Source organism: Falco punctatus, assembly GCF_963210335.1.
Source record: "Falco punctatus genome assembly, chromosome: 15".
NCBI lineage: Eukaryota > Metazoa > Chordata > Aves > Falconiformes > Falconidae > Falco > Falco punctatus.
In genome coordinates this window covers 24,196,656-24,223,677 of record NC_137595.1, presented here as the reverse complement: position 1 = coordinate 24,223,677, position 27,022 = coordinate 24,196,656, and the positions used below count along the sequence as shown (strand labels likewise).

General features: G+C 65.3%; 2 protein-coding genes across 4 annotated transcripts; both read left to right on the top strand.

Annotated features, from left to right (window-relative positions):
- The first annotated feature begins 15 nt into the window (after positions 1-15).
- On the top strand, positions 16-18,235 carry PFAS (phosphoribosylformylglycinamidine synthase). 2 transcript variants are annotated; one of them, XM_080365589.1, is made up of 30 exons: positions 16-411; positions 824-1,005; positions 1,449-1,587; positions 2,005-2,110; positions 2,667-2,853; positions 3,477-3,582; positions 4,154-4,294; positions 4,737-4,861; positions 4,939-5,067; positions 5,799-5,930; positions 6,473-6,601; positions 7,014-7,087; positions 7,185-7,341; positions 7,581-7,642; positions 8,313-8,474; positions 8,910-9,023; positions 9,245-9,376; positions 9,951-10,181; positions 11,018-11,198; positions 11,653-11,736; positions 12,174-12,329; positions 12,613-12,738; positions 13,299-13,444; positions 14,267-14,477; positions 14,945-15,036; positions 15,191-15,305; positions 16,149-16,289; positions 17,027-17,179; positions 17,541-17,920; positions 18,048-18,235. In XM_080365589.1, exons 1-29 carry the CDS (start codon positions 260-262, stop codon positions 17,879-17,881), a joined length of 4,206 nt encoding a protein of 1,401 aa, XP_080221715.1. In that variant the 5' UTR covers positions 16-259; the 3' UTR covers positions 17,882-17,920; positions 18,048-18,235. The 2 variants fall into 2 exon arrangements, with proteins under 2 accessions (XP_080221715.1, XP_080221714.1); XM_080365588.1 differs by having other exon boundaries at positions 17,541-18,235.
- Positions 18,236-19,566: 1,331 nt separating this feature from the next.
- HES7 (hes family bHLH transcription factor 7) lies at positions 19,567-25,577 on the top strand. 2 transcript variants are annotated; one of them, XM_080365580.1, is made up of 4 exons: positions 19,567-19,790; positions 22,228-22,323; positions 23,484-23,562; positions 23,721-24,424. In XM_080365580.1, the coding sequence occupies exons 1-4, from the start codon at positions 19,755-19,757 to the stop codon at positions 24,344-24,346; spliced, it is 837 nt and encodes a 278-aa protein (XP_080221706.1). In that variant the 5' UTR covers positions 19,567-19,754; the 3' UTR covers positions 24,347-24,424. The 2 variants fall into 2 exon arrangements, with proteins under 2 accessions (XP_080221706.1, XP_080221705.1); XM_080365579.1 differs by having other exon boundaries at positions 23,484-25,577.
- The last annotated feature ends 1,445 nt before the right edge of the window (positions 25,578-27,022 follow it).

The window sequence follows — 27,022 nt, the reverse complement described above, 5'->3', positions numbered from 1 at the left end:
CCGCCCCGAGTGCTCCCCCTGAACCTCCGGGGGGAGGGGGGGGCCTATCCCCTCCCCCACCCGGCTCCCCCCCCTCCACTCCATGGGGGGTTTTGGGGTGGTGGGGTGTCTGTCCCCTCCCCCACCCGTGACACCTGGGTTCGCGGCGTGGGGGGAGGGGCACTGACCAGTTCACCTGGTTGGATGCCACAGTGGGGTGGGGGATGGGCCCCCCTCCCCCTCCTCCCCCTCCTCCCCCTCCCCCCCCCCCCCCCCCCCGATGGCTGTGGAGGGGGAGGAGGGGCGGCCGGCTCCCACCAGCGGCAGGGGGCGGGGGCAGGGGGGTCACCCCCCGTTCCCCTCCCCCCCCCGGCTCCTGGCGGTCTCGCGGCGGCGGCGGGACCGGAGGCTGCGGAGCGCGCGCCGTGCGGGGTGCGTGTGTCACGCGTGACGCGGCGTGACGTGGGGGGGACCCCGGGGGGGTGTCCCGGGTCCCGCGTGGGTTGCACCACGTGGTATGGGGCGTTGTTGTGACGTAGGAGGGGGAACCCCTTAGTGACGTAAGGGGGGGGACCCCCCGGTGGTGGTCGGGGGGATCCCCGGGGGGTCCGCGCGGGGGGTGGGGGTCCATGGGGTTTGGGGGTCCCTGAGGTTTGGCGGTTCCCCGGGTTTTAGGGGTCCTTTGGGGGTTCCCCGGGCTTAGGGGCCCCCTGGGAGTTGGGGTTCCCGAATTTTGGGGGGGGGGGGGGTCGGGTGTTCCCACGTCTGGGGATACTTGGGGGGTCCCCCCGGTATCCGGGCCCCTTCCACCCTCTCTGTCCCTGTCCCCTCCCCCCCCCCCCAGATGCAGCTGCTGCGGTTCTACGTGCGGCCAGGCCCCCCCGAGCGGGTGGGGGGCTCGGGGGGAGGGGCCGGGGGGGCCCCCTCAGGGCTGGGGCTGGGGGTCCCCGCTGCGGGTGGCCAGGGCTGTGGAGCCGGGAGTCACCGCTGTCACCTGCGAGCTCTGCTACTACCTGGCCTGGGACGGTATGGGGCGGGGGGGGGGGGGCGGGGTGATGATGTGGGGGACACACGGACAGGGGGGGACATGGGGATGTGGGGGACAGGGTGGATGGGGGGACATGGTGGGGGGACAAGGGGGGGAGACATGGGGTGGCGGGGGGCTTTGGGGACCTGGGTGGACACGGGAGCGTGGTGGGACACGAGGGCTTGGGCGATCTGGGGACCTGGGGGACCGGTGGGGGTACATGGGGGGATGGGGGGGACAGGGGGGGGCATGGCAGGGGACGGGGGGTCCGGGGCAGTCAGCGGCTGATGGGGACTTTGGGGAGTCTCAGAGGGCTGGGGGGGGGGGCTGGGGCGTGTTGGGGTGCATTGAGGGGTGTTTGGGGGGTCTCTGCGGGGGGGGGGGGGGCAATGGCTGGGGGGGGTTGGCTGGGGGAGGCAGTGCCAGTGTTTGTGCTGCGCAGGGGAGACCCCCCCCGACGCGGAGGAAGGCCGGATCCTGCGCTGGCTCCTGGGGTCCCCCCTGGGTGAGGGGGACGAGGTGGCCCCCCAAAGCTTCCTGCGCCCCCAGGGCCCCCACCTGCTGCTGGAGATTGGGCCCAGGTAAGGGGAGGGGGTGTCCCATGGGTGCGGGGGGGCCTGGCGGGGGACCCATGGGTGCTGGGGGCGGGGGCTCCCAGGCGTCCTGGGGTTTGTCCCATGGGGGGCTGGGGGTCCCGTGGGTGTGAGTAGGTGTCCCGTGGGTGGGGGGGGTCCTGGGCGGGGGGCTGTCCCATGGATGTTGGGGTTCCCATGGGGGGGTGGGGGTCCCATGCGTCCTGGGCGTGTCCCGTGGGTGTGAGTAGGTGTCCCATGGGTGTGGGGGGTCCTGGGTGTTGGGGTTCCCATGGGGGCTGGGGGTCCTGTGGGTGTGAGTAGGTGTCCCATGGGTGTGGGGGGTCCTGGGGGGGTGGGTTCCCACGGGAGCTGGGGGTCCCATGCGTCCTGGGGGTGTCCCACGGGTGCTGTGGGTGCCGGCAGGCTGGGGGTCTCCACGGCCGCCTCCACCAACGCCGTGTCCCTCTGCCGGGCGGCCGGGCTGAGCCGCGTGCAGCGCCTGGAGCGCTCCCGCCGCCTCCTGCTCCAGGTGGGCACCGGGGGTGGGAACGGCATGGGGGGCACTGGGGACGCTGGGGGCTTGGGGGGCGTTGGGAACATCGAGGGCACTGGGGACATTGGGGACATCGAGGACATTGGGGACATCGAGGGCACTGGGGGCATAGGGAGCACTGGGGGCACTGAGGGCGTTGGGGACATGGGGAACATCGGCTCTTCTGGTGGTCCCCCTGTCCCCAGGGGTCCTGTGGCCCCAGGGGTCCCCCTGACCCTGGCTGGCCCTGGGGGTCCCTGTGGCCCTGGGGGTCCCCCCATCTCTGGCTGTCTCAAGGGTCCCATTGTCCCCTGGGGTCCCCATGTCCCACCCATCCCTGTTTTTCCCTGGGGGTCCCTGTATTACCCTGTCCCCAGGGTCCGCCCCCCCCCCCCACTCATCTGTTCTTGGGGGGGTCACAGTGCCCACCTGTCCTTGGGTTCCTGCTGTCCCCTACTTTCTGGTTTTCCCTGTGTCCCCCTGTCTGGGAGAGCCCCCGCGGGGGTCCCCACCGGCTGAGGGACGACACGGTGTGGGGTCATGTCTCCCCCAGTTCGAGGGGCAGCCGCCGGCGGGGGCGGCGGGGCGGCTGGGGCGGGCGCTGCGGGACCCCATGACGGAGCAGCTCTACCCGGAGCCGCTGGCCACCTTCGAGGTCCCCGTGTGCCCGGTCCCTGTCACCACCATCGATGTCCTGGGGGGTGGCCCCCAGGCCCTGGAGCAAGCGGACCGTGAGCTGGGTAGGGGGACACTGGGGGATGTGAGGTGGACGTGGGACATGGGGGTACCTGGGGACATGGGGACGAGGGGGGACATGAGGGAATTAGGGGGACAGAGGAATGTGTTGCTGCTTGGGGACACGGGGACACGGAGGACAAGAGGGCACGAGGATGTGGAGAACATGGGGGTGCTTGGGGACATGGGGACATGGAGGACAAGAGGGCACGAGGACATGGAGAACATGGGGGTGCTTGGGGACATGGGGACACGGAGGACAAGAGGACACGAGGATGTGGAGAGCATGGGGGTGCTTGGGGACATGGGGAGAAGGGGACATGAGAACGTGGGAGATGAGAACGTGGGGACGTGGCACATGAGGTGGTGGGGACACGGAGGACATGGGACAGGGGGATGATGACATAGGGACACTTGGGGACAAGGGGATGATGACATGGGGACGCTTAGGGACAAGAGGATGATGACATGGGGACACTTGGGGACAAGGGGTCATGGGGACACAGGTGTCCCCGGAGGGTGCTGACCGCCGCCCGGGTGTGAGTCGAGAGACCTGGGGGGGGGGGGAGCACGGCGGGGGTGGCAGGGGTGTCCCTGGGGACCCTTGGGGACACTGGTGTCTCCCCAGGCCTGGCCTTCGACCCCTGGGACGTGCAGTACTACACGCGCCTCTTCCGCGCTGCCGGCCGCAACCCCACCTCGGTGGAGTGCTTCGACCTGGCCCAGTCCAACAGGTGCCCCCCGGACCCCCCCCAGGTCCCTCTGACGTCCCCCCACCCTGGACCTCCCGACCTCCCAGCTCTCCCCAGAGCCTTCCCCCCATCCCCTGGAGACCCCCGAACTCCCCGACCCCCACCGAGTCCCCCCTGGCACCACTGTGCCCCCCCAACCCCTGACACCCCCCCCCCCCCCCAAATCCCACTGAACTCCCCAACTTCTCAAATTCCTGTGACTCCCCAACCCCACCCCACCCCCACCCCACCCCGATTCTCTGACCACCCCCCGCTGTCCCCCCAAATCCCCTGGACAGCCCTGACCCCCCGCTTTGGCGGCTCCCCCCCGACATCCCCCCCCCCCAGCCCTGCCATGTGACCCCTCATGTACCCCCACAATGTCCCTCCATGTCACCCCCAGCGTGTCCCCACCCTTATGTCCCCCCTGTTGATGCCACCTCCCCACGACCGTGTCCTCCTCCGTTGATGCCACCCCCCGTGACCACATTCCTGCATCCCCATGGATGCCACCTCCCGTGCCCACGTCCTCCGTGGTGACGCTGCCCCTGTGACCATGTCCCCGTGTCCCCAGCGAGCACAGCCGCCACTGGTTCTTCAAGGGGCGGCTGGTGGTGGATGGGCAGGAGAAGCCACAGTCGCTCTTCCAGAGCATCATGGGGACCCAGAGCTCCAGCAACCCCAACAACGTCATCAAGTTCTCCGACAACAGCAGGTGAGACCCCCGGGTGCCCCCCGTAGCGCCATGCCAGGGCCCTTGGGTGGCTTTTGGCCACGGGTGACCGTGCTGTGGACTTTGGGTGAGGGTCCATCAGCTGTGGGTGCTCATGGCATGGGGGCTTGGGGGGGTCCCGTGGGCCACGGGTGATGACGATGTGGAGGTCGGGCCATGGCGTGGGGGTTTGGGGGTCCCGTGGGTGATGATGATGTGGAGATTGGGCGGTGCCATGGCGTGGGCACGGGGGGGCTCCTGTCACCCAGGGGTACCCGCAGCATGGACCTTGGGGGACCCTTCGCCCAGGGGTGACGGTGGCACCCAGATCGGGATGGTTCCATCACCCATGGATGCCTGTGCCTTGCGGTGTGGCCCCACCGCGGGGGGTGGGGTGGGGGGGGTGGGGGGGTGGGGGTGTGTGACATGTCCCTTGTCACCGCAGCGCCATCCGGGGTGTGCCGGTGACGACGCTGTGGCCGCGGGACCCGGCTGAGCCCAGTCCCTTTGAGAAGAGGACCACCATCCGCCACGTCATCTTCACCGCCGAGACCCACAACTTCCCCACCGGTCAGTGGGGTTGGGGGAGGGGGCTGGGGGCGACGCGAGGAGTAGGGGTGTCCTAACCTGCCCCTCCCCCCCCCCAGCTGTGGCCCCCTTCAGCGGGGCGACGACGGGGACGGGGGGCCGCATCCGGGACGTGCAGTGCACTGGCCGCGGTGCCCACGTCATCGCCGGCACCGCCGGGTACAGCTTCGGCAACCTGCTCATCCCCGGTGAGACCCTCAGCACGCCCTGAGGGACCCCCGCCCCGGACCCTCCCAACTCCCTGGGGAGCCCCCAGACCCCTTGGTGCCCCCCGGTAATCCAGAGACACCCCCCACCCACCCACCCCGAAACCTCCTGGGACCCCCCAATACTCCTAAGACTCCCCCTAAACCCCACAGGACCCCCGGGGCCCCTCAGTATAGTGCAGGGAACCCCCCTCCCACCCCCCTGGCACCCCCCGACCCCTCTGAGATGCCCCCCCCAAACCCCTCCAATCCCATAAAGCGTCTGGGACCCCCCCCCATCTCTCCCAGACCCCCTCAATACTCCTGGGACCCTGAGAAACCTTCCCGGGCCCCCCCACACCCTCGGGACCCCCAATACCCCAGGGACCACCCCCCCCCCCTTCAAACAGCCCCCTGGGACCCCCCAACTCCTGGGGTCTCCCAACCCCTTCATAACCCCCTGCCCCCCCAGACCCCCCTTGGGATTCCCCAGTACCACTGAGAACCCCCAAGACCCCCAATAACCCACCGACCCCCCCCCTAAAACTCCCTCAATTCCTTAAGCACCCTCCCCCCCCCCCCCAACTCCTGGGGCCCCCCCAAACCTCCGCAAGACTCCCCCAGACTTCATTGAACGCCCCAAAACACCCCGAGATCCCCCCAAACCTGGGACCCCCCCAAACCTGCCCCCACCCTGGCCGGACGGGGACCCCCCTGTGTGCCCCCCGCCCCAGGCTATGAGCTGCCGTGGGAAGACGGGGCGCAGCCGTACCCCCGATCCTTCGCCCGCCCTCTGGAAATCGCCATCGGGGCCAGCGACGGGGCCAGTGACTATGGCAACAAATTTGGGGAGCCGGTGCTGGCCGGTGAGTGGGGACCCACCCCCCACCCCCCCCCCGGGGACACTTGGGGACCCCCGGGGACATTCAGGCACCCTCCAGGGACACTGAAGACCTCCATGGTCTTGGGGACCCTTGGGAACAACCTGCAGCCTTTAGCGACCCCAAGGACATTTGGGGACCTTCCAGGAACACCCAAAGATCCTGGGGACCCTTGGGGACACCCCGTGGCCTTGGGGACCTCTGGGACATTTTGGTGACCCTCCAGCTTACACCCAAAGACCTCCGTGGCCTTGGGGACCCTCGGGGACGTTTAAAGATCTTTCGGGGACTCCTGGAGATCTCCATGATCTTGGGGACCTCTGGGATATCTGGGGACCCTCTAGGTGACACCCATGTTCCTAGGGACATTGCTCTGCCTTGGGGACCTTGGCGATGTTTAAAGACCTTTCAGGGGCATTTGGAGACCTCCATGGCCTTGGGGGACCCCTGGGGACCCCCTTGGGGTGGTGGCCACATGACGGATGGCTTTGGGGTGACAGGGAGGTGACACCGTGGGCTGTCCCCAGGCTTTGCCCGCTCCTTCGGGCAGGTGCTGCCGGGGGGGCAGCGGCGGGAGTGGATCAAACCCATCATGTTCAGTGGTGGCATTGGTGCCATCGAGGATGACCACGTCCGCAAGGAGCCCCCTGAGCCAGGTGAGACCCCAGCTCTGGGACCCCCAACCCTTCCGTGGGGCCCCCAAACTTCCCCTGGGACCCCCAAACCCTCCATGGGACCCCCAAACCCTCCGTGGGACCCCCAAATCCCTATAGAATCCCCCAACTTCTTCCAGACCTCTAAATCCCCATGGGTCCCCCAAACTTCCCTGGGACCCCCAATCCCTCCGTGGGACTCTCAAGCTTCTTTCAAGACCCCCAAATCCCCATGGGCCCCCCAACTTCCCCCAGAACCCCTAAACCCCCCCGAGACCCCCAAACATAGCCCATAACATAGCCCCATAACGTAGCCCACCGTAGGACCCCCCAAATCCCGCCCCCCCCCCCCCCAGGAATCACAAGCTCTTTGCGGGGCCTGGGGGGGTCTCCCACACGTGTCCCCCCACCCCAGGGATGCTGGTGGTGAAAGTGGGGGGCCCTGTGTACCGCATCGGTGTCGGCGGAGGGGCTGCCTCCTCCATCCAGGTAAGGGGGAGAGACCAGTAGGAGGTGGGCTGTGGGGATCGGGGGGGGGGGGGGGGTGTCCCCATGTTGTGGGTCTGTGTCCCCGCGGTGTCCCCAGGTGCAGGGGGACAACACGGAGGAGCGGGATGCGGGGGCAGTGCAGCGGGGGGACGCTGAGATGGAGCAGAAGATGAACCGGGTGTTGCGGGGCTGCATCGAGAGCGGGGGCGACAACCCCATCTGCAGCATCCATGACCAGGGGGCTGGTGGCAACGGTACGGGGACATGGGGGGGACACGGGGGTCATAGGGACATCGGGGGGGAACAGGGTCACAGGGGGACGTGGGGGGACACAGGGTGATGACAACCCTGTCTCCGCTCTCCGTGACCAGGGGGCTGGTGGCAATAGCATGGGGACATGGAGCAGGGGGAGAGGGACGGGGACATGGGGACATGGGGCAATGTGGGGGCACATGGCGGGGGTCCCCAGCATCCCCATCACTGCTGTCCCCAGGGAACGTCCTGAAGGAGCTCAGCGAGCCAGCGGGGGCTGTCATTTATGCCAGCCGCTTCCAGGTACTGGGACACCCCACCCCCACCCATGGGACCCCTCCCACCCACGGGACCCCCTCCTCTACAGGACACCCCCCCCCCCCCCCCACGGGAGCCCCCACCCACAGGACTCCAACCCATGGGACCCCCCACTGATGGGACCCCTCCCATCCACAAGACCTCCACCCATGGGACCTCGCCCACCCATGGGACACTCCCCCTACAGGACCCCCCGCCCCCATGGGAGACCCCTACCCATGGAACACCCCCCTCCCCAGGATCCCCCATCCCCAGGATCCCCCCACCCAGATCCCTGCACCCACAGGACACCCATCCCATCCCCCCTCCCTGTGGGAACCCTTGGATGTCCCCAGCCCCATAGACCCCCCGGGGTGCACCCCACCCCCACTGTGTCCCCCAGGTGCCCCAAAAAGCCCATGGGATGCCCGACATCCCATTGTGTACCTGCTCCCCCCCCCCCCAGGTGCCCTCAGGGACCCCCCATGTCCCCTAGGGTCCCCCAGCACCCCTATCCCCACCATGCCCCCCAGACCCCAGTGCCCTCCTGGTGCCCCTTGTCCCCTCGGTGCTGCCTGCCCCCCCTGGGACCCTTTGTCCCCTCGGTGCCCCCTGCCTCCCCCTCCCCCCCCCCGCACCCGCGGTGCCCCAGTCATGGTGACATGGGTGGTGGCAGCGGGGGGACCCAACTCTGAGCGTGCTGGAGCTGTGGGGGGCCGAGTACCAGGAGTCCAACGCGCTGCTGGTGCGGCCGCCCCGGCTGGGGATGCTGCGTCGCCTGGCCGCCCGCGAGCGCTGCCCCCTCTGCGTGGTGGGGACCATCACCGGGGACGGGCGGGTAAGGGGGCACAGAGGGGGTCGGGGGACCTGGGGACGTGTGGGGGTGGGGGGGGTGGGGACATGGGATCTGGGGATGTGGGGACAAGGGGGACGTGGGATATGGGGACGTGAGACACGGTGCAGGGACATGGGGGTGACCGTGGGGATGTTGGACATGGGGCGTGGGGACACGGGGACACGGGACGTGGGGACGCGGGGGACACAGTAACACACAGGGCCATGGGGGCACACGTGGACCTGGAGGGACCTCGAGAGATTGAGGGACACGGGGTGGGGTCTGGGGGATGGCTTTTGGGGGTCCCTGTTGGGCAAGGGGAGTTTTGGGGGGTACATGAGGTCCTTTGGGGGGGTCTCTGGGGAGCAGGAAGGTTCCTGGGGGGCAGTTTGGGGGTGCCCCAGCCCCGCTGAGCCACCCCCCCGTCCCCCACCCCAGATTGTGCTGGTGGATGACCTGGAGGCACCGGTGCCCGAGGGGGGGTCCCACAAGGGGCTGCCCACCCCCGTCAACCTGGAGCTCGAGTGGGTGCTGGGCAAGATGCCCCGCAAGGTGAGGGGGGGGCAGGGGGCAGGGGGTCGCTGGGGGGACCTGACGGACACCCCTTGGGTGCTGAGGATCCCCCCGCTGGGGGTGGGGAGACCCAGTGGGGTTGAGGCCCACCGTGGTGATGGGGACCACCCAATGGGGGACACCTCAGTGGGGAGGGGGACCCTCCAGTTGGGAATGGGGACCCATGTGGCGATGGGGTCCCCGTCCCCTGTGCCCCCCAGGAGTTTGTGCTGCAGCGGGTGCCCCCCACCCTGCGCCCGCTGGCGCTGCCCCCGGCGCTGTCGGTGCGGCAGGCGCTGGAGCGGGTCCTGCGGCTCCCGGCCGTGGCCAGCAAGCGCTACCTCACCAACAAGGTACCTGTGTCCCTGCGCGTCCCCCCATGTCCCCCCGGGTCCCCCTGGGCGCCAGCTGGCCCCCCTGGGCCTGCATCCCTGGCAGCTGTGGTCCCCTCCGCGTCCCTGGTCCCCTCCGTGTCCCCAACCTACTTCATGGCCACTGTCCCGTCCGCATCCCTGACCCTCTCCGTGGCCGTGGTCTCCTCTGTGTCCCCCTCTATGTCCCTCTGTGCCACCAGTCCCCTCTGTGTCCCGAATGCCCTCCACATCCCTTATCCCCTCTGTGCCACCGGTACCTTTTGTGTCACCGGTCCCTCTTGGTGTCACCAATCCCCCTCCGTGTCCCTGATGCTTTTCCCAGTGTGTCCGCGTCCCCCTTGTGTCCCATGCCGTGTCCCTCCATGGTGTGTCCCGCCCTGTGTCCCCCCGCTCAATGCCACGCTCCAGGAACTGCCCTGGCCCATGTCCCTGTCCCCCCGGGATGCATCTCACCCATGTCCCCAACGTGTCCCCACCCTGTCCCCCACAAAGCCTGTCCCTATGGCCACCTCCCGGCCTGTGTCCCCTGCTGATGCTGCTGTCCCCGGGGCAGGTGGACCGCTCGGTGACGGGGCTGGTGGCCCAGCAGCAGTGCGTGGGGCCCCTGCACACGCCGCTAGCCGACGTGGCTGTGGTGGCCCTGTCCCACTTCGACACGGTGGGGGCGGCCACAGCGCTGGGCGAGCAACCCATCAAGGGCCTGCTGGACCCCGCCGCCGGCGCCCGCCTGGCCCTCGCCGAGGCCCTCACCAACCTCGTCTTCGCCCGCATCACTGACCTCCGCGTGAGTACCGCACCGCTGCCACCGCTGCCACCGCTGCCACCGCACGGCCGTGGGAGCAGCGGCATGGCTTTGGCGTGGGCATGGGATGGCCGTGCCGTGAGGGACACGCTACCACCACGCACGGCAGGGCCATGGCTTGGGGACGGGAGCGATGACACGGTCACGGCGTGGTTAGGGTGTGGCCACACCATAGAACAGCGGCCACGGCGCAGCCGCGTGGACCATCCCGCTGTCGTGGCCTTGTCACGTTGTGGTCCTGAGACCATGATGTGGCTACAGGGCGGGGTTATGGGGCCACGGCCACGGTCACAGGTACCGCAGCATGGCCATGGCCTGGCCGGGGGGGACTGTGGCACGGCCAGGCCATGGCGCAGCTAGAGACCGTGGGGCCGCAGGGTGCTCGCCATGGCCACGGGGGCCATGTCGTTGTCACACCAGGGCCATACCACGGCCACAGGGGCCATGACAGGGTCACGTCGTGGCCATGGAAGCCACCAGGCCCACGTCACTCCTCTGGGGGCCGAGCCGCTGTCACCGGGCCCACGTCATAGTCACAGGGGCCACAGGGGCCACGGCATGGCTGTGGTCACCGTGTCATGTCCACACCGCCACAGCCACGAGGTGGGAGGTGACAGGGGAGGTTGGGAGCTGCCAGAGGGGGCCGAGGGTGGCAGGACGTGGGGGAGGGGGCTGCGACGTGCCATGGCTCTCACCTGTCCCCTCCCCCCCTGCCCTGTGTCCTTTTGTGTCCCCACGTCCCCTTTGTTCCCTGCATCTCCATGTCCCCCCTGCGTGGTCCTGATGTCCCTGTGTCCCTGTCTTCTCTGTGTCCCCAGGATGTGAAGTGCTCGGGGAACTGGATGTGGGGGGCAAAGGTGGGGGCGGAGGGGGGGGCACTGGTGACAGCGTGCGAGGGGCTGGTGGGGCTCATGCACCGCCTCGGCGTGGCCGTCGATGGGGGCAAGGACTCGCTCAGCATGGCCGCCCGCGTCGGCACCCAAACCGTTCTGGCGCCCGGTGAGTCCCGCTGCCGGGGGCGGGGGGCGGGGGGTGGTCCTGGGTCACGGGCCCCACCGTCACTGCTGCGGCGGAGGAACCCAGGGGTGGCACTGCCAGGGGGACGGGTCGTGGGGGCCACCACAACGATGGTGGGTCGTGGGGGCCACCATAATGGTGATGGGTCGTGGGTGGCACAGTGGGGGACCCATGGGTGCCACCGCCATGGTGATGGGTCGTGGGTGCCACAGCAGGGGACCCATGGGTGCCACCGCCATGGTGATGGGTCGTGGGTGCCACAGCAGGGGACCCATGGGTGCCACCACCACGGTGGTGAGTCATGGATGTCACCCACCATGGCACTGAGATCCATGGGTGCCAACACCCCTGCTCTTGGCCATGGGTGCCCCACCATGACCCCCCCAAGACCCCCAGCCCCCTGGTGACCCCAGGTGACCTCTCTACCCCGGCCCAGGCACCGTGGTGGTCTCAGCCTACGCCGTCTGCCCTGACATCACGGCCACCGTCACCCCTGACCTCAAGTGTCCTGGTGGGAAAGGTCAGTGACCCAGGGAGAGATTTGGGGGTACCTTTACGGAGCCCCATAGGGGTTTTGGGGGTGCTGTGACCCCGGGGGGGGTGGGTGGGGGTGCCTTTAAGGACCCGGGAGCCCCCCCATAGGGGCTTTGGGGTGCCCTGTCAATTCTGGGAGGTTTTTTGGGGGGGGGGTCTCAGGGATCCAGGCCCACCCCCATGGAGGTTTTGGGGTGCTGTGGGGGCGGGCCAGGATCCCTGGGTGCATTTTGGGGTGATTGCAGGGGGTTGGGACCCTCCATGGATTTTGGGGTGCCCGGGAGGATTTTTGTGTGACCGGCGGGGGGGGGTGGTGACACCCTGGGGACGTATTGGGGTGCTGTGGCTCCTGGGGGGGGCTGGGGTGTCTTTGGAGGGATTTTTGGGGTGCTGTGCGTCCCCCTGGATGTCTGGGTCCCCCAGGAGCCCTGCTGTGGGTGCAGCTCAGCCGGGGCGGCACCGTCTGGGGGGGCAGCGCCCTGGCCCAGGTCTTCTCGCAGCTGGGGGACAGCTGCCCTGACCTGGAGGACCCCCAGGTCCTGGCCGCCGCCTTCCGTGTCACCCAGCGCCTCATCGAAGGTGGGTGCCGGAGGGGTTGGGGGAACCCCCCTCCCCGAGGGGCTGGGGGAATATGGGGGGTGGGGGTGGGGAGGGGCTGGGGGGGGGTGGGGAGGGGCTGGGGTGGGGAGGATTCTGGGACAAAAGGGGGGGTAGCAGTGGGGGTTGGGGGGTGGGGATTGGGGTGCGGGGGGGATGTGGGGTGACAGGAGGTGACCTGGAGGGCTCTGGAGTTGGGGTGGGGAGTGGCGGGGGGACGCGGGGGCAGACCCTGATGGCGCTGCCCCCCCCCCCCCCCCCCCAGAGCGGGGGCTGAGCGCGGGCCATGACGTGAGCGATGGGGGGCTGCTGGGCTGCCTGCTGGAGATGGCCTTCGCCGGCAACTGTGGCCTCCAGGTGGACATCGCCACCGTGCCCTCCGATGCCTCTCGTGAGTCACTGTCACCCCCCCCCCGGTGACACCCCACCCTGGGGACCCCTCCCCCACCCCCGGGGACCATCCCGTCTTGGGGAACCCCCGGGAACCCCCGGAGAACCCTCATCTCTATGTCCCACCTCCCACGTCCCCATGTCACGTGCACCACGTCCTCCTGTCCCCCACATAAAGATGTTCCGTGTCCCCACATGCCTCATCCCCGTGTCCCATGTCCTCGTGTTCCCGTATCCCCATTCTCTGCTGTCCCCGTGTCCTCGTGCCATCACATCCCCACGTCCCTATGTCCTCCTGTCCCCATATCCTCTGTCCCATGTCCTCATGTCCCCTGTGTTCCACATCCCTGTGTCCTCGTGTCCCCACATCCCCATTTCCCCTATGTCCCATGTCTGCATGTCCTCATGTTCTCTGTCCCATGTCCCCGTATTCCCACTGTCCCCTGTCCCCATGTCCCTTATGTCCCCATATCCCTGTTACCCCCTGTCCCCATGCCCCCATTATCCCCTGTCCCCAAGTCCCACGTCACAGTCTTCCACCCTGCTGTCCCTTGTCCCCAGCGCTGGCCGTGCTGTTCGCGGAGGAGCCGGGGCTGGTGCTGGAGGTGCCGGTGGGCACCAGCGTGGACATCTGCCGCCGCTACCAGGAGGCCGGTGTGCGCTGTGTCCCTGTTGGCCACAGCGGTCCTTACGGGCCTGACGCCATGGTGAGGGGACAGGGGGACATGGGGTGTCAGGAGGCCCTCGCTGGCCCTGTGGGCGCAGGTGACTGAGGATGTGGACCTGCAAATATGTCCCCACAGGCTCCTAGTGGGATGGGAGGTGGCCATGGCCGTGTCCCCAGGGCTGCGTCCCCATGATGTTATGGTGGGACAGGAGGTGGCCATGGCCGTGTCCCCAGGGCTGCGTCCCCATAGTGTTATGGTGGGACAGGAGGTGGCCATGGCCGTGTCCCCAGGGCTGCGTCCCCATAGTGTTATGGTGGGACAGGAGGTGGCCATGGCCCTGTCCCCAGGGCTGCATCCCCATGATGTTATGGTGGGACAGGAGGTGGCCATGGCCGTGTCCCCAGGGCTGTGTCCCCGTGGTGTTATGGTGGGACAGGAGGTGGCCATGGCCGTGTCCCCAGGGCTGCGTCCCCATAGTGTTATGGTGGGACAGGAGGTGGCCATGGCCGTGTCCCCAGGGCTGCGTCCCCGTGGTGTTATGGTGGGACAGGAGGTGGCCATGGCGGTGTCCTTGGGTCCCCGACTGTACCTGTGTCCTGTGTGTGTGAATGCAGTGGTGATAGCGATGGCCACGGTGGTGGCAATGTCCCCATGTCCCTCGCCATTCCTATGTCCCTGTGGCAGGCTCTGATGGTGGTGGCCATGATGGTGGCCATGTCCCTCACCATCTCCACGTCCCCGTGGCAGGTTCTGGTGGTGGTGGCCATGATGGTGGCCATGTCCCTCACCATCTCCACGTCCCCGTGGCAGGTTCAGGTGGTGGTGGCCACGTCCCTCACCATCCCTGTGTCCCTGTGGCAGGTTCAGGTGGTGGTGGCAGGTGTGTCCATGCTGGCTGAGCCTGTGGGGGACCTGCGGGCCATCTGGGAGGAGACCAGCTTCCGGCTGGAGCGGGAGCAGGCAGCCGCAGACTGTGTGGCCCAGGAGGAGGCTGGGCTGCGCCGGCGCCGGGGACCCACCTTCACCCTCACTTTTGACCACCTGGAGGAGCCCCCCCTGCTCCGGCATATGGGTGAGGGGATGGAGGGACATGGCGGGGCTGGGAGGTCATGGGGGTCTGGGGGATCGTGGGGGTCGTGGGGGAGCATGGTGGTTTGAGGGAGCTGAGGGACCATGGGGGTCTGGGCGATCATGAGGGTCTGGGTCATCATGGGGGTCTGAGTGGTTATGGGCGTCTGGAGAGCCATGGGGGTCTGGAGAGCCATGGGGGTCTGGGGGACCATGGGGGTCTGGGTGGTCATGAGGGTCTGGGTCATCATGGGGGTCTGAGTGGTTATGGGCATCTGGGGAGCCCTGGGGGTCTGGAGAGCCATGGGGGTCTGGGGGACCGTGGGGGTCTGGGGATCAGGGGGGTCTTGGAAGACAGGGGGGTCTCAGCAGCAGGGGGAGTCTAGGAGAACGTGGGGGTTCCTGGAGGTCTGGGGGCCCGTGGTGGGTCACGGGGTCCTGGGGGGGCTGGGGGTGACTCCGTTGCCGCAGAGCTGCCGGGGCCACGCGTGGCCGTGCTGCGGGAGGAGGGCAGCAACGGGGACCGGGAGATGGCTGCCGCCTTCCTCATGGCCGGCTTCCAGGTGAGGAACCCCGGGGGTCCACGCGTGTTCCCCCCCGCCCCCAGTCTGTGTCCCAGCGGGGGTGCAGGTGGCCGGAGCCGGGGGGGGTGGTGTCCCAGGCATCTGGGGGTTCGTATCGAGGTGCGGGGGGACCCAGATGTTGGGGTGTCCCCAGGTGTGGGACGTGACGACAGAGGACCTCTGCTCGGGCTCCGCCAACCTCGATGGCTTCCGGGGGCTCGTCTTCGTTGGGGGGTTCAGCTACGCCGATGTCCTTGGCTCCGCCAAGGGTAAGTTGGGGTACACCCCTCCCCCCCCCCCATTTCAAACCTGGGGGCGCTTCAGGGGGGAACCCCGGGGGGCTTCGTACTTCGACGGGGAGGGGTGGTTTGGGGGACCCCTGTAGGGTCTGAGGGTCCCCGGTGGTTTTGGGGGGGCTGTGGTTTGGAGTGTCCCTGTTTTAGGGTGCCCATGGCTTTAGGGTGTTCCTAGGTTTTGGGTGACGCTGGTTTTGGGGTGTCCTGGTGCGGGGTGGCTGTGGTTTGGGGTGCTGCTGGTTTTGGGGTGTTGCTGTTTCACCGTGCCCCTGCTTTGGGGTGACTGTGCTTTAGGGCACTGCAGGTTTTGGGGTGCTGCTGGTTCATGGTGCCCCCGGTTTTGGGGGTGACCCTTTTTTGGGGTACCCTTGTTTTTGGGGTGCTCCGGTTTAGGGGTGCCGCTGGCTCTGGTCGCCTCGCTGTTGAGATGCCCCCGCATTCAGGGTGCCCCTGAGATGAAGCAACCCTGAGTTTGGGGTGCTGCTGGTTCTGTGCGTTCCCCAGTTTTGGGGTGCCTCTGGTTTGGGGTGCCCATTTTCAGGATGTCCCTGGTTTGGGGGTGCCCAGTTTTTGGGGTGACGGGTTCTGTGGCGCCCCTGGTGCTGGGGTGCCATGTGCTGAGAGGGCAGGTTTGGGGGTGCCGGGCTACTGGTTTGGGGGTGCCTGGCTTTGGGGTGACCCTGTTTTGGGGGTACTCCTGATAATTTGTGGGTGCTGGGGGGGAGAATTTGGAGATGTTGGGGTGCTGGGTGTTGGGCTTCCCATTTTCGGGGTGCCATGACCCCCCCAGTTTCTCTTGCCTCCCCCCCCCCCAAGGCTGGGCGGCTGCCGTGCGCTTCCACCCGCGGGTGCGGGGGTCCCTCGAGCGCTTCCGCCAGCGCCCTGACACCTTCAGCCTGGGGGTCTGCAATGGGTGCCAGCTGCTGGCCCTGCTGGGCTGGGTGGGACCCCCCCAAGGTGGGTGCTGGCGGGGACACCCACGGGGAGGGTGTCCTGGGGGGTGGGGGTGTCCTCACGGGGTCCCTCTGGGGGCTGTCCCCTAGGGGGGTCCCTGGGAGTGTCCCCATGGAGCCCCTGGGCGAGGTGTCTCCTGGGGGGTGTTGTGGTGTCCCTGGGGGGGGGCTTCTTGGGGGTGTCCCCAGGGGTGTGTCTGGGGGTGACACAGGGGGTCCCTGGGGGGGGGGGGGGGGATGTCCCTGGGGGTGTCACTGGGGGGGTGTCCCTGGAGGAGTGTCCCCAGGGTGGTCCCTGCAGGGGAGTGTGTCCATGCGGGGGTCTCTGGTGGGGGCCCTGGGAGTATCCCCTTGGGGGTCCTTGGAGGGGTGTCCCCAGGGTGGTCCCTGCAGGGGGGTGTCCCTGGGGGTGATACTGGGGGTCCTTGGGGAGCGTGTGTCCCTGGGGGGGTCTGTGGGGGTGATACTGGGGGTCCTTGGGGAGCGTGTGTCCCTGGGGGGGTCTGTGGGGGTGATACTGGGGGTCCCTGGGGGGGTGTCCCCAGGGTGGTCCCTGCAGGGGGGTGTCCCTGGGGGTGATACTGGGGGTCCTTGGGGAGCGTGTGTCCCTGGGGGGTCTGTGGGGGTGATACTGGGGGTCCCTGGGGAGCGTGTGTCCCTGGGGGTGTCTCTGGTGGGGACCCTTGGGGGTCCCTGCAGGGGGGCGCCCCCGGGGGCAGTCCGTGATGCTGTGGGGCACAGCGGCGGGGGCTGCCCCCGCGGTGGTGCTGAGCCCCAACCTGTCGGGGCGGTTCGAGTCGCGGTTCGTGGCCGTGCGGGTGCAGCCGGGGCCGGCGCTGATGCTGCGGGGGATGGCGGGCGCCTGCCTGGGCGTCTGGGTGGCCCACGGGGAAGGTGGGTGCTGGGGGGCACGGGGGGGGCACGGGGGGCATAGGGAGCGGGGCGGGGGGGGCAGTACTGCAGGCGTGGGGCCAGGGGGGTACCGGGAGCACTGGGCACGCTCTGGGGTAACTGGGAGGGCACTCAGCACGCTTGGGAGGGCTCTGGGCGCACTGGGAGGGCACTGGGAGAGCTCTGGGGGCAGTGGGCGCGCTGGGAGGGCTCAGAGCACGCTGTGTGCACTGGGCAGACTGGGGGCATTGGGTGCAGCGGGCACACTGGGGCACTGGTCGTGCTGGGGGCACTGGGGCCCATTGGCCTGTGTGCTGACCCCCCACCCCCCACCCCACCCCACCCACCCCCCGTTTTCCCCCAGGCCGGTTCCAGTTCCGGGATGCCGGGGGGCTGGCAGCGGCGCTGGAGGGGAGCCTGGTCCCCCTGCGCTACGTGGATGATGTGGGGCACCCCACAACCGAGTACCCCCTGAACCCCAACGGCTCGGGGGGAGGGGTGGCCGCCCTCTGCTCCCCCTGCGGCCGCCACCTGGCCATCATGCCCCACCCCGAGCGGGGGGTGCGACCTTGGCAATGGCCTTGGTGGCCCCCAGCTTGGGGGCGCCCCACGGCAGGGGGGGATGCGGGGGGCGCTGCCCCCTGGCTCCGCATGTTCCACAACGCCTGCGAGTGGTGCCTGCGCTGGCCCCACGGCGAGTCCTGAGAGACCCACCTCACCCCACGGACGGACCCACAGATGGATGTAACCAAGGGGGAGCCCCGTAGCTGCCCCATAGAAATAACCTGACCCACAGATGGACTGGACCCACGGACGGACCCATGGGCAGCCCCACGGCTGCCCCATAGAAAGACCTGACCCACAGATGGAGCCACAGATGGACGTAACCGAGGGGCAGCCCCACGGTTGCCCCATAAAGACCTGACCCACAGATGGACTGGACCCACGGCTGCCCCATAGCGAGACCTTCCCCCCCCCCCCCCCCCAGCTGACACCCCCCCCCCCGGAAGCCCGGGCCACGGAAGGGGGCGTGGCCTTCATAAAGTGCTTCTGGCTGCAGCCACGTGGGGGACAAGGGATCGTTTGTGGGGGGGCCCGGACGCGGCGGTCCCGTTGGGGGGGGGGGGGGTATGGGGGCATCATTGACCCCCTGGGGGAGGGGGCACCCTGGGTCCCCTGTGGGGGTGGGAACCCTGGGACCCTTTGGGGGGGGCATCCCGGGTCGCTCGGGGAGGGGGGTGGGGCAGGAGGTACCCCGCTTTCCTTGGGGGGGATGGGGGCGCCTTGGGTCCCTGGGGGGGATGGGGGCGCCCTGGGTCCCTGGGGGGGATGGGGGGTCCCTGGGGGGGATGGGGGCACCCTGGGTCCCTGGGGGGGATGGGGGCGCCCTGCTTCCCCCCACCGGCCACTTCGGGGTGGGGGGCTGCGATTCAGGACCCTCCCTTCCCCTCTGCCCCCCCCCCCCCCCCAGTGGACCCAGGCGTCCGGCGAGGGGGGTGGGGGTTTGGGCATGTGCGGGCAGGGGGACCCCACGGCCCCCCCCACCTCCGGCCGTTTGTCAACCACCCCCCCCCCTCCGCGCCATTTGTCACCTCTCCGCTCCCCCCCCCCCCCCATCCCCGCCGCCCAGTGGGACCCAGCTGTCCGGGCTGGGGGGACGAGGGGGGAGGGGAGGCAGCATAACCCTCCATCGGAAACCTGACCCGACCCCCCGGCCCCAAATCCCCGTGAAATGCGCCCAAAAGGTCCGCAGGTGGGGGAAGGGCGGGGGGTGTCAGCTACCCCTCCCCTCCCCCGCCCCCAAGCGTGGGAGAATTCAGGCGTCCGGGTTCCCAGGCCCCCTCCCCCCGCTCCGGCCCCCTCCTTTCCCACGGGGAGGGGGAGCCCAGGCGGCCGGGCGGCCCCTCCCCCCCGCGGCGGGTGCCGGCCACGTGCGGGATCAAAGGGGCCGCCGGGGTCCCGGGCGGGCTCGTGCCAGCACCCCACCCCCCCCCCCCACGCGTCCGGCCCGGCTACCCCCTCAGTGCTCCCAGTTCCTCCCAGATTTCAACCCCAGCGCTCCCAGTTCCCCTCAGTGTCCCCCCCCCAGTTCTCCCTCTGTCCCTCCCAGTGCTCCCAGTTCCCCCCAGTGCCCTCCCTGTGCTCCCCCCAGTTCTTCCATTGCTTGCAGTTCCCCCCGGTGCTCTCTCAGTGCCCTCCCAGCGTCCCCCCAGTTGTTCTGCTGCTCCCAGTTCCCCCCACTGCCTTCCCAGTGCTCCCCCCACCCCCCAGTACTTCCAGTGCTCCTCCAGTGGTCCCCCTCCCCCCCACACTGCCCCCAGTTCCTCTCTTCCCAGTACCTCCACAAACCTCCCAGTGCCCCCGCACTGACTGCTCCCCCCCCCCCCGGTGCCTCCCCTCCCCCCAATGTCCCCAAGAGTCCCTACAGCGGTCCCAGTGCCTCCCCTCCCCCCAACGCCACCAGTGCCCCCAGTACTCCCAGTTCCCACCTCCCCCCCGCCCTGGGGCGGGGCCACCCATCCCATAAAGGCTCCCCCTGGGCTACCTGGGCCAGACCCGCTCGCCCCGGCCCGGCACCATGAGCAGCGCTGCGGAGCCCCACGGCGACAGGAAGGTAACAGCGGCCCGGCCCGGCCCGGCCCGGTGGGGGCTTGGCCCGGTTCGGACCCCTTTGGCCTGGTTCAGCCCAGTCTGGCTTTGGACCAGTTCACAACTTGGTTTGAGCTTGGCTTGGCTTGGCGCAGCCCAGTTTGGCTTGGTTCAGCCCAGTGGGAGCTTGGTCCAGTTTGGACCCCTTTGGCCCAGTTCAGCCCGGTCTGGGCTTGGCCCAGCTCAGTCTAATTTGGCCCAGTTCAGCCCAGTCGGGGCTTGGCCCGGTTCGGACCCCTTTGGCCTGGTTCAGCCCAGTCTGGCTTTGGACCAGTTCAGAACTTGGTTTGAGCTTGGCTTGGCTTGGCGCAGCCCAGTTTGGCTTGGTTCAGCCCAGTGGGAGCTTGGTCCAGTTTGGATCCCTTTGGCCCAGTTCAGCCCGGTCTGGGCTTGGCCCAGCTCAGTCTAATTTGGCCCAGTTCAGCCCAGTCGGGGCTTGGCCCGGTTCGGACCCCTTTGGCCTGGTTCAGCCCAGTCTGGCTTTGGACCAGTTCAGAACTTGGTTTGAGCTTGGCTTGGCTTGGCGCAGCCCAGTTTGGCTTGGTTCAGCCCAGTGGGAGCTTGGTCCAGTTTGGACCCCTTTGGCCCAGTTCAGCCCGGTCTGGGCTTGGCCCAGCTCAGTCTAATTTGGCCCAGTTCAGCCCAGTCGGGGCTTGGCCCGGTTTGGACCCCTTTGGCCTGTTTCAGCGGGCCCCTTTGGCCAGTTCAGCCCAGTCGGGGCTTGGCCCAGCTCACCCTAATTTGGCCTGGTTCAGCCCAGTCGGGGCTTGGCCTGGTTTGGACCCCTTTGACCTGGTTCATCCCTGTGGGGGCTTGGCCTGGCCTGGACTCCTTTGGACCGGTTCAGGCCAGTCTGGGCTTGTCCCAGCTCAGCCCAATTTGGCGTGGTTCAGCCTGGTGGGGACTTGTCCTGATTTGTAACCCCTTTGTCCCAGCTCAGCCCAGTTTGGCCTGGTTCAGTCTGGTTGGGACTTTCACTGGCTTGGACCCATTTGTCCTGGTTCAGCCCAGTCTGGGTTTGGCCTGGTTCAGTCTGATTTAGACTTTAACTGGTTTGGCCCCATTTGGCCTTGTTTGGCCCTGTTTGAACTTGGCCTGGTTCAGCCCCATTTGGCCTGGTTCATCTAAATTAACGTTTGGCCCAGTTCAACCCAGTCTGGACTTTTAACTGGTTCGGACTAGTGTAGACTTGGCCTAGTTTGGCCCCATTTGGCCTGTCTGGGACTTGACCAAGTTCAGTCCAGTTTGGCCCAGCTCAGTCCAGTTAGGGTTTGGCCCAGTTCAGCCTGGTTTGAGGCTTGGTCCTGTTCTTTCCCATTTGACCCAGTTAGGACTTGGCTCAGTTCTGCCCCATTCAGGCTTGGTCCAGTTCAGTCCAGTTAGGACCTGACCCAGTTCAGCTCTGTTTGGGCTTGGCCTGGTTTGACCTCGTTTGATCCAGTTAGGACTTGGCCTGGTTCAGCCCCACTCAGCCCGGTTTGGTCCCATTCTGCCCAGTCTGGCCCTGTTAGAACTTGGCCCAGTTAGGACTTGACCCAGCTCGACCCAGTTCAGCTCATGTTGGCCTGGTTTGACCCAGTTTGACCCAGTTCAAGCTGGTTCAGCTCACGTTGGCCCGGTTTGACCTGGCTTGGCCCATTTCAGGCTGTTTCAACCTGATCTAGCCCAGTTAAGCCCAGTTCACCCCAGTTCACCCTGCTTAGGCTCAGTCTCAGGCTTACCCAGACCAGACTTGTCCCAGTCCAGCCCTGCTCAGCCCAGTCTGGTTCGGCTTGGCCCAGTTCATCTGAACCCAGTTAAACCCAGTCCAACTTTGTCCTGACTCAACCTGGTTTGGCCCTGGTTGGCTCAGATCGGCCCAGTTCACCCCAGTTTGCCTCTGCTCGCCCACACTGGGCTTCGTCCATCTTGGCCCAGTTCAGCTAGAACTGATTTTAGCCTGGGTTTGACCTGGTCCTGCTTTGGTCCAGTTTGGACCAGTTCAGCCCCCATCCAGCTTGGTTGGACCCAGTTGGACTTGGCCTAGTTCAGCCCCAGCCTTGATCTGGTTTGGCCCCAACCCACCCCAGTTTGGCCCCAACCCAACCCAGTACGAGTTAATCCCGACCCGGTTTAGTTCAGCCCTGGCCCATTTTGGCCCAGTTTAACCCCAGCTTAACCCATCACGTCCCAGTTTAACTCTATTACGCCCTGGCCCGGTTTGGCTGCGGGTTTGCTTCAACCTCGGCTTAGCTTGGCCCAGCCTATGCTCTAACCCCATCCCAGTTTGGTCCCAGTACAAACCACCCCATCCCAGTTTGACTCCCCTTGTGACCCGGCCTGGTTTGGCCCTGGCCCAGTTAGGCCCAGCTCAGGGCTCACTTTCACTCTGCCCCCCTCCCCCTCCCCCGTCCCCCGGGCAGCTCCTGAAGCCGCTCATGGAGAAGCGTCGCCGTGACCGCATGAACCGCAGCCTCGACCGGCTTCGGCTGCTGCTGCTAGCAGCCACCTGCGACGAGGTGAGGCTCTATCGCGACTATCGTGCCTCTATTGCGGGCCTGTCACAACTATCGCGGCTCTTCTGCATCTATCGCAGCTCTGTCGTGACTGTTGTGGCACTGTCGGGGCTCTGTCATGGGGCTGTTGCGGCTCCTGTTGTGGCTCTGTCACGACGGTCACAGAACTATTGTGGCTCTGTCGCAGCTCTGTCACAACTCAGAACTCTCAGTTCTGTCGCAGCTCTGTTGTGGTGCTGTCGTGGCTCTTGTGGCTCTTCACAGCTCTCGATTGTGACTATCATGACTCTGTGCTCTATAAGGGCTCTACTATGACTGTCACAGCCCTGTCATGGCTCTATTGTGATACTGTCATGACTATCACGGCTTTGTCGTGGCTTTATCTTGGCTGTTGCAGCCCTATCACAACTCTGTAATGATCTTCAGGGCTCTGTCAAGTCTCCCTTGTGGCACTATCATGATTATTGCAACTATTGTGACAGTTCTGGCTCTGTTGAGGCTTTCACAGCTCTGGCTGGGCTCTGTCAGGTTAATGTCATTACTATCACATCTGTCGGGACTCTGTTATGACTTTGTTGTGACCCGATCAAGACTATTTAGTCTCTGTTGTGGCTGTATTGTGACTGTGGAGACTGTCGTGACTCTGTCCTGATGCTCAGCGCTCTCTCGAGGCTCTGTTGCGATTATCACGCCTGTCTCCTGTCACTGCGGCTGCAGCTTTGTTCAGGTGCCGCCTGCCACCGGGGGGGGGGCGCTCTCGGGGCTCTGTCAGGACACTATCGGGGCACTACTGGGGGGCTGTATCACAGCTCTGTCGGAGCTCTATCATGACCCTATTGGGGAGCTTCATTGGGACACTATCGGGACACTATTGGGGCCCTATTGAGAAGCTGTATCAGGGCGCTATCAGGGCTCTGTCGTGAAACTATCAGGACACTATTGGGGCTCTATCGTGACACTATCAGGGCACTATTGGAGCGATAGGAAGGCACCCTCCAGTACTTGCTCACAGGGGAGCTGCTGGGGCCCTATGGTGGTTCTGTCACGACCCTGTGGCCACCACTACCCCCCTCCCTGCCCCCCACCGTCGCGGTTCATGTGACATGTGTCCCCCCTTCACCTCCCCCGCCCTGTCTGTCTCTCTCCCCTCCCCCACCCCCCAGCGCCTCCGAAACCCCAAGGTGGAGAAGGCCGAGATCCTGCAGAAAACAGTGCAGTTCCTGCGGGTGCAGCCCCTCTCAGGTCCGTGTCTCAGTTTCCCCCTACCCTGGGGACCCCCCCACCCCTGCCCCACAGCCCCCAGGGGACACCATGTTGTGGCTTCTCCGGTGGCTGCTGCGGGGCTGTGCCAGGGCAGGGGGTGGCGGCAGAGGTGGTCACCATGTTTCTCTTTGGCACAGAGCCCTCGAGGACGGAGGAGCTGTTCCTGCGGCGCTACCGCAGCGGCTACCGGGAGTGTTTGGCCCGTGCTGCCCGTTTCCTGCAGGCCATCCCAGCAGAGACTCCTCGTCTGGGCCTGGGCCCTACGGCTGTCTGCCCCCCGCTGTTCACCGCCGGCCCTGCTGACACCTCCGGGCCCCCCAGCCGCCACGGACTGCCCACGCTGCCAGTGGGGCCCGGCTGCTCTGGTTACCACAGTTACGGGCCCGGTTACCACAGCTTTGGGCCTACTCCTGGGCCTGGTCTGGGGCCTACTCACAGGCCTGACTGCGGCCTTGGTTATCGCCCTGGCGATGGCCCCTGTTGCCCTGGCGATGGCCCCTGTTGCCCTGATGATGGCCCTGGCCACAGGTCCAGGTGTCCTGGTTGCCACAGTTATGGGCCTGGTCTGGGGCCTACTTTTGGGCCTACTTTTGGGCCTAGTTGGGGGACCAGCCTGGGGCCCCAGCATGGCCCTAGTTGCGGCTCTGATCGTGGCCCCAGCGGCCATGAGGACTCACGGCAGCGCTGTGCCAAGGAGGAGGCACCAGGGGAGGGTGGGGGGCTGCTGGGGCCACCCCACCATGTCTGGAGACCCTGGCCCTGAGCCATGGACACTTGGCCACAGGGCACCTGGGGGGGAGGGGTGGGGTGGTGGTGGTGGCTGTGCATCCCCCGGTTGCTCACTGGGAGGATGGAGGGGACTGGGAGGGCTGGGAGGATGGGGGGAAACTGGTATACTGGGAGGAAGGTAGGCTTTTTAGCTGCTCTACTGGGAGGAAGACCCTTTTTAAGTACTGGGAGGACAGGAGTAAGCTGGTATGCTGGGAGGAAGGTAGAGTTTTCGCAGTTATACTGGGAAGATGGTGGTTTTCACTGGTACACTGGGAGGAATGTGGGTTTTTAAGTGGTATACTGCAAGGATAGTGGTTAGTGACTTGCTTACTGGTAAAATGTTTTGCTTTTTTTTTAAACTGGTATACTGGGAAGATGGGGTTCTTAACTGGTATACTGGGAGGAAGGCTGCTTTTTCACTGTGGTACTGGGAGGATGATTTTTAACTGGTATGCTGGGAGAACAGGGTTTTTTCACTGGTATACTGGGAGGGCTGATCTTTATCACTCCTATACTGGGAGGACATGAGAATTTTAACTGGTGGACTGGAAGGAAGGCATGTTTTCACTGGTGTACTGGGAGGACAAGGTTATATTACTGAGGAGGATGCAGAGGTTTTACTGGCACACTGGGAGGAATAGCTTTTCTTTTTCACTAGTATACCAGAAATACATTTTTTAACTGGTATACTGGGGGGACAGTTGGTTTTAACTGGTATACTGGGAAGAAGGGGACTTTGCATTACTATACTGGGAGGATGGTAGTTTTTAACTGGTATACTGGGAGAATGGGGAGGTTTACTGGTATACTGGGAGGAAGGTGGGTTCTGCCCTGGTATACTGGGAGGATGAGGGACTTCCCCAGCTCCAGAGCTACCCCTGTTTTACTCCAGACCTGGCATTAATCCAGTTTTCCCAGAGTTGGTTGATTGCCCTCAAATTGAGGGTTTTTGCCCCAAAACATAGCCCCAGGTCCTGGAGGCCCAGGACTGGGAGGGATGGGACCCTTCCTCCATCCTCTCTGAGGGGTGGATCTGAGTCCTGGGCAGGAACTGGGAGGACTGGGAATGGCTCTGGGTGGCATCCTAGGGGCCCCTGAGGCTCCTGGGGCTGGTTTTGGGGTGAAGGGGTGGTGGTTTTGGGGTCCATTAACACTTTCTTCCCAGTACAGGTGGAGCCTTGGCATCCTAGCCAGCCCTAGATCCCAAAGTAGGGGGGGGGGGGGGGGGGGATAAAAAGAGGGTGGGAAAAGGGGTAGGGGGGGGAAAAAAATATCTTTTTTTTTTAAAACCTTTTATAACCTGTGTTTTCTGCTCCCCGCCCCTCCCCCCCCCTTTCCTGTACGTATTTGTATCCCCTTCCCCCTTTTTTCCTGTATTTCTGGGGGGAAAAAAATATAATTCAAATACAGAATGTATTGCATCCTGGTGTGTTGCCTGGCTTCTGGCATCGGTGGGGGCACAAGGGCTGTGACGCTGGGGAAGCCCCCTCCCCGTTGACGTAGAAGGCTCGGACACAACTTACACGACCAATGTGATCAAGTTAGCGCCACTTTATTGAAAGACTTGCAGCAATTTATACTCTCAGCAAAAGGTACACACGTACACATAGCAGGCTTTGCTAGGTAAAAAGTGATCGGTTAAAACCACTCGCTCACATGCTCCCACCTCCCCTACGATGGGTCCCGACACGCTGCTCCCCTGTCGTGCAGCCATCCTGTTTTTTCTCATCTTTCTGCCCAACTCTCTTATCTCCCTGTGAATACACAGACATGGAAGCCACCACGCGGTGAATGAAGAGACGGGACGCAGCTTGATGCAAGCAAGTTGTCGGTTTATTAGTGATTTTCTCTGCAATTAGATACGTTTCTACCTTCTACATATTACACCCTGATTGGTTAAATCTTAAGCGTAAAAAAAACACTGGTTGATATTTAAGGCACACCGTTAAAACAATAGGAACTTATTAGTTTATTTTGACATAGCAACAACTTCTATTCCAAAATTAGGGGGTTTCTTTCTACGCGGTTTTCTTGATTAACAAAGTGACATATAGGTGCCATCCGTTCCCTTATCTGGCTACTTGTTTCTCTGTCCCTCTGGTCGCCTCCTCAGCTGTAACGGCTCAGGGGTCTGCAGTTAGCTTGTTCCTTTGCTCCCAGGGCTTGTGCCCTACAAGTTCTAACAATTCATCAGGCTGTCAGTACTTGGACTCCTGTCCTTGAGGCCTTCTCCTACAGGTATGTTTATGTGCATCCAATAAAAATACTTACAGTGTGGAAGTGTTTGATTTTTGTTTTGCATTATTGGAACTTGCATAGCTGTGAACTGGTACTATTAAATTACCCATCTCCAAAATACAGTTATAGTTTTACTAGGGTGGGGGTTTTTTGTTACATAATTGGGAGTGACATCTGGCCAGCTGTGCTGCCCAAGAGAGATGCTGCTGATCTGCCAGGGAAATGTGCCATTGCAAGAAGGAGACAAACAAAGTACTTCGGAGCACTCCTTCAAAACATCGGGGAAAATCCCATAACATTCAGTTGCACCTTTTTAAACATTGATGCCAAAATGGCACAAAGTAACGGCTCCGAGACAAATTTTGTCTGTAAGTACCAAAGGTATTTATTTTGTGCAACGTTGGGGAGCTAGCTGGTTCACACCGGACAA

Bases quoted from the DNA above. Each gene is read 5' to 3' on its own strand.
- PFAS (XM_080365589.1), top strand. From the start codon at position 260: ATGGCTGTGGAGGGGGAGGAGGGGCGGCCGGCTCCCACCAGCGGCAGG. The intron at 15,306-16,148 runs GTAAGTTGGGGT...CCCCCCCCCAAG, and splicing joins TGTCCTTGGCTCCGCCAAGG to GCTGGGCGGCTGCCGTGCGC. The intron at 16,290-17,026 runs GTGGGTGCTGGC...TGTGGGGCACAG, and splicing joins CTGGGTGGGACCCCCCCAAG to CGGCGGGGGCTGCCCCCGCG.
- HES7 (XM_080365579.1), top strand. From the start codon at position 19,755: ATGAGCAGCGCTGCGGAGCCCCACGGCGACAGGAAG. The intron at 19,791-22,227 runs GTAACAGCGGCC...TCCCCCGGGCAG, and splicing joins AGCCCCACGGCGACAGGAAG to CTCCTGAAGCCGCTCATGGA. The intron at 22,324-23,483 runs GTGAGGCTCTAT...CCCACCCCCCAG, and splicing joins TAGCAGCCACCTGCGACGAG to CGCCTCCGAAACCCCAAGGT.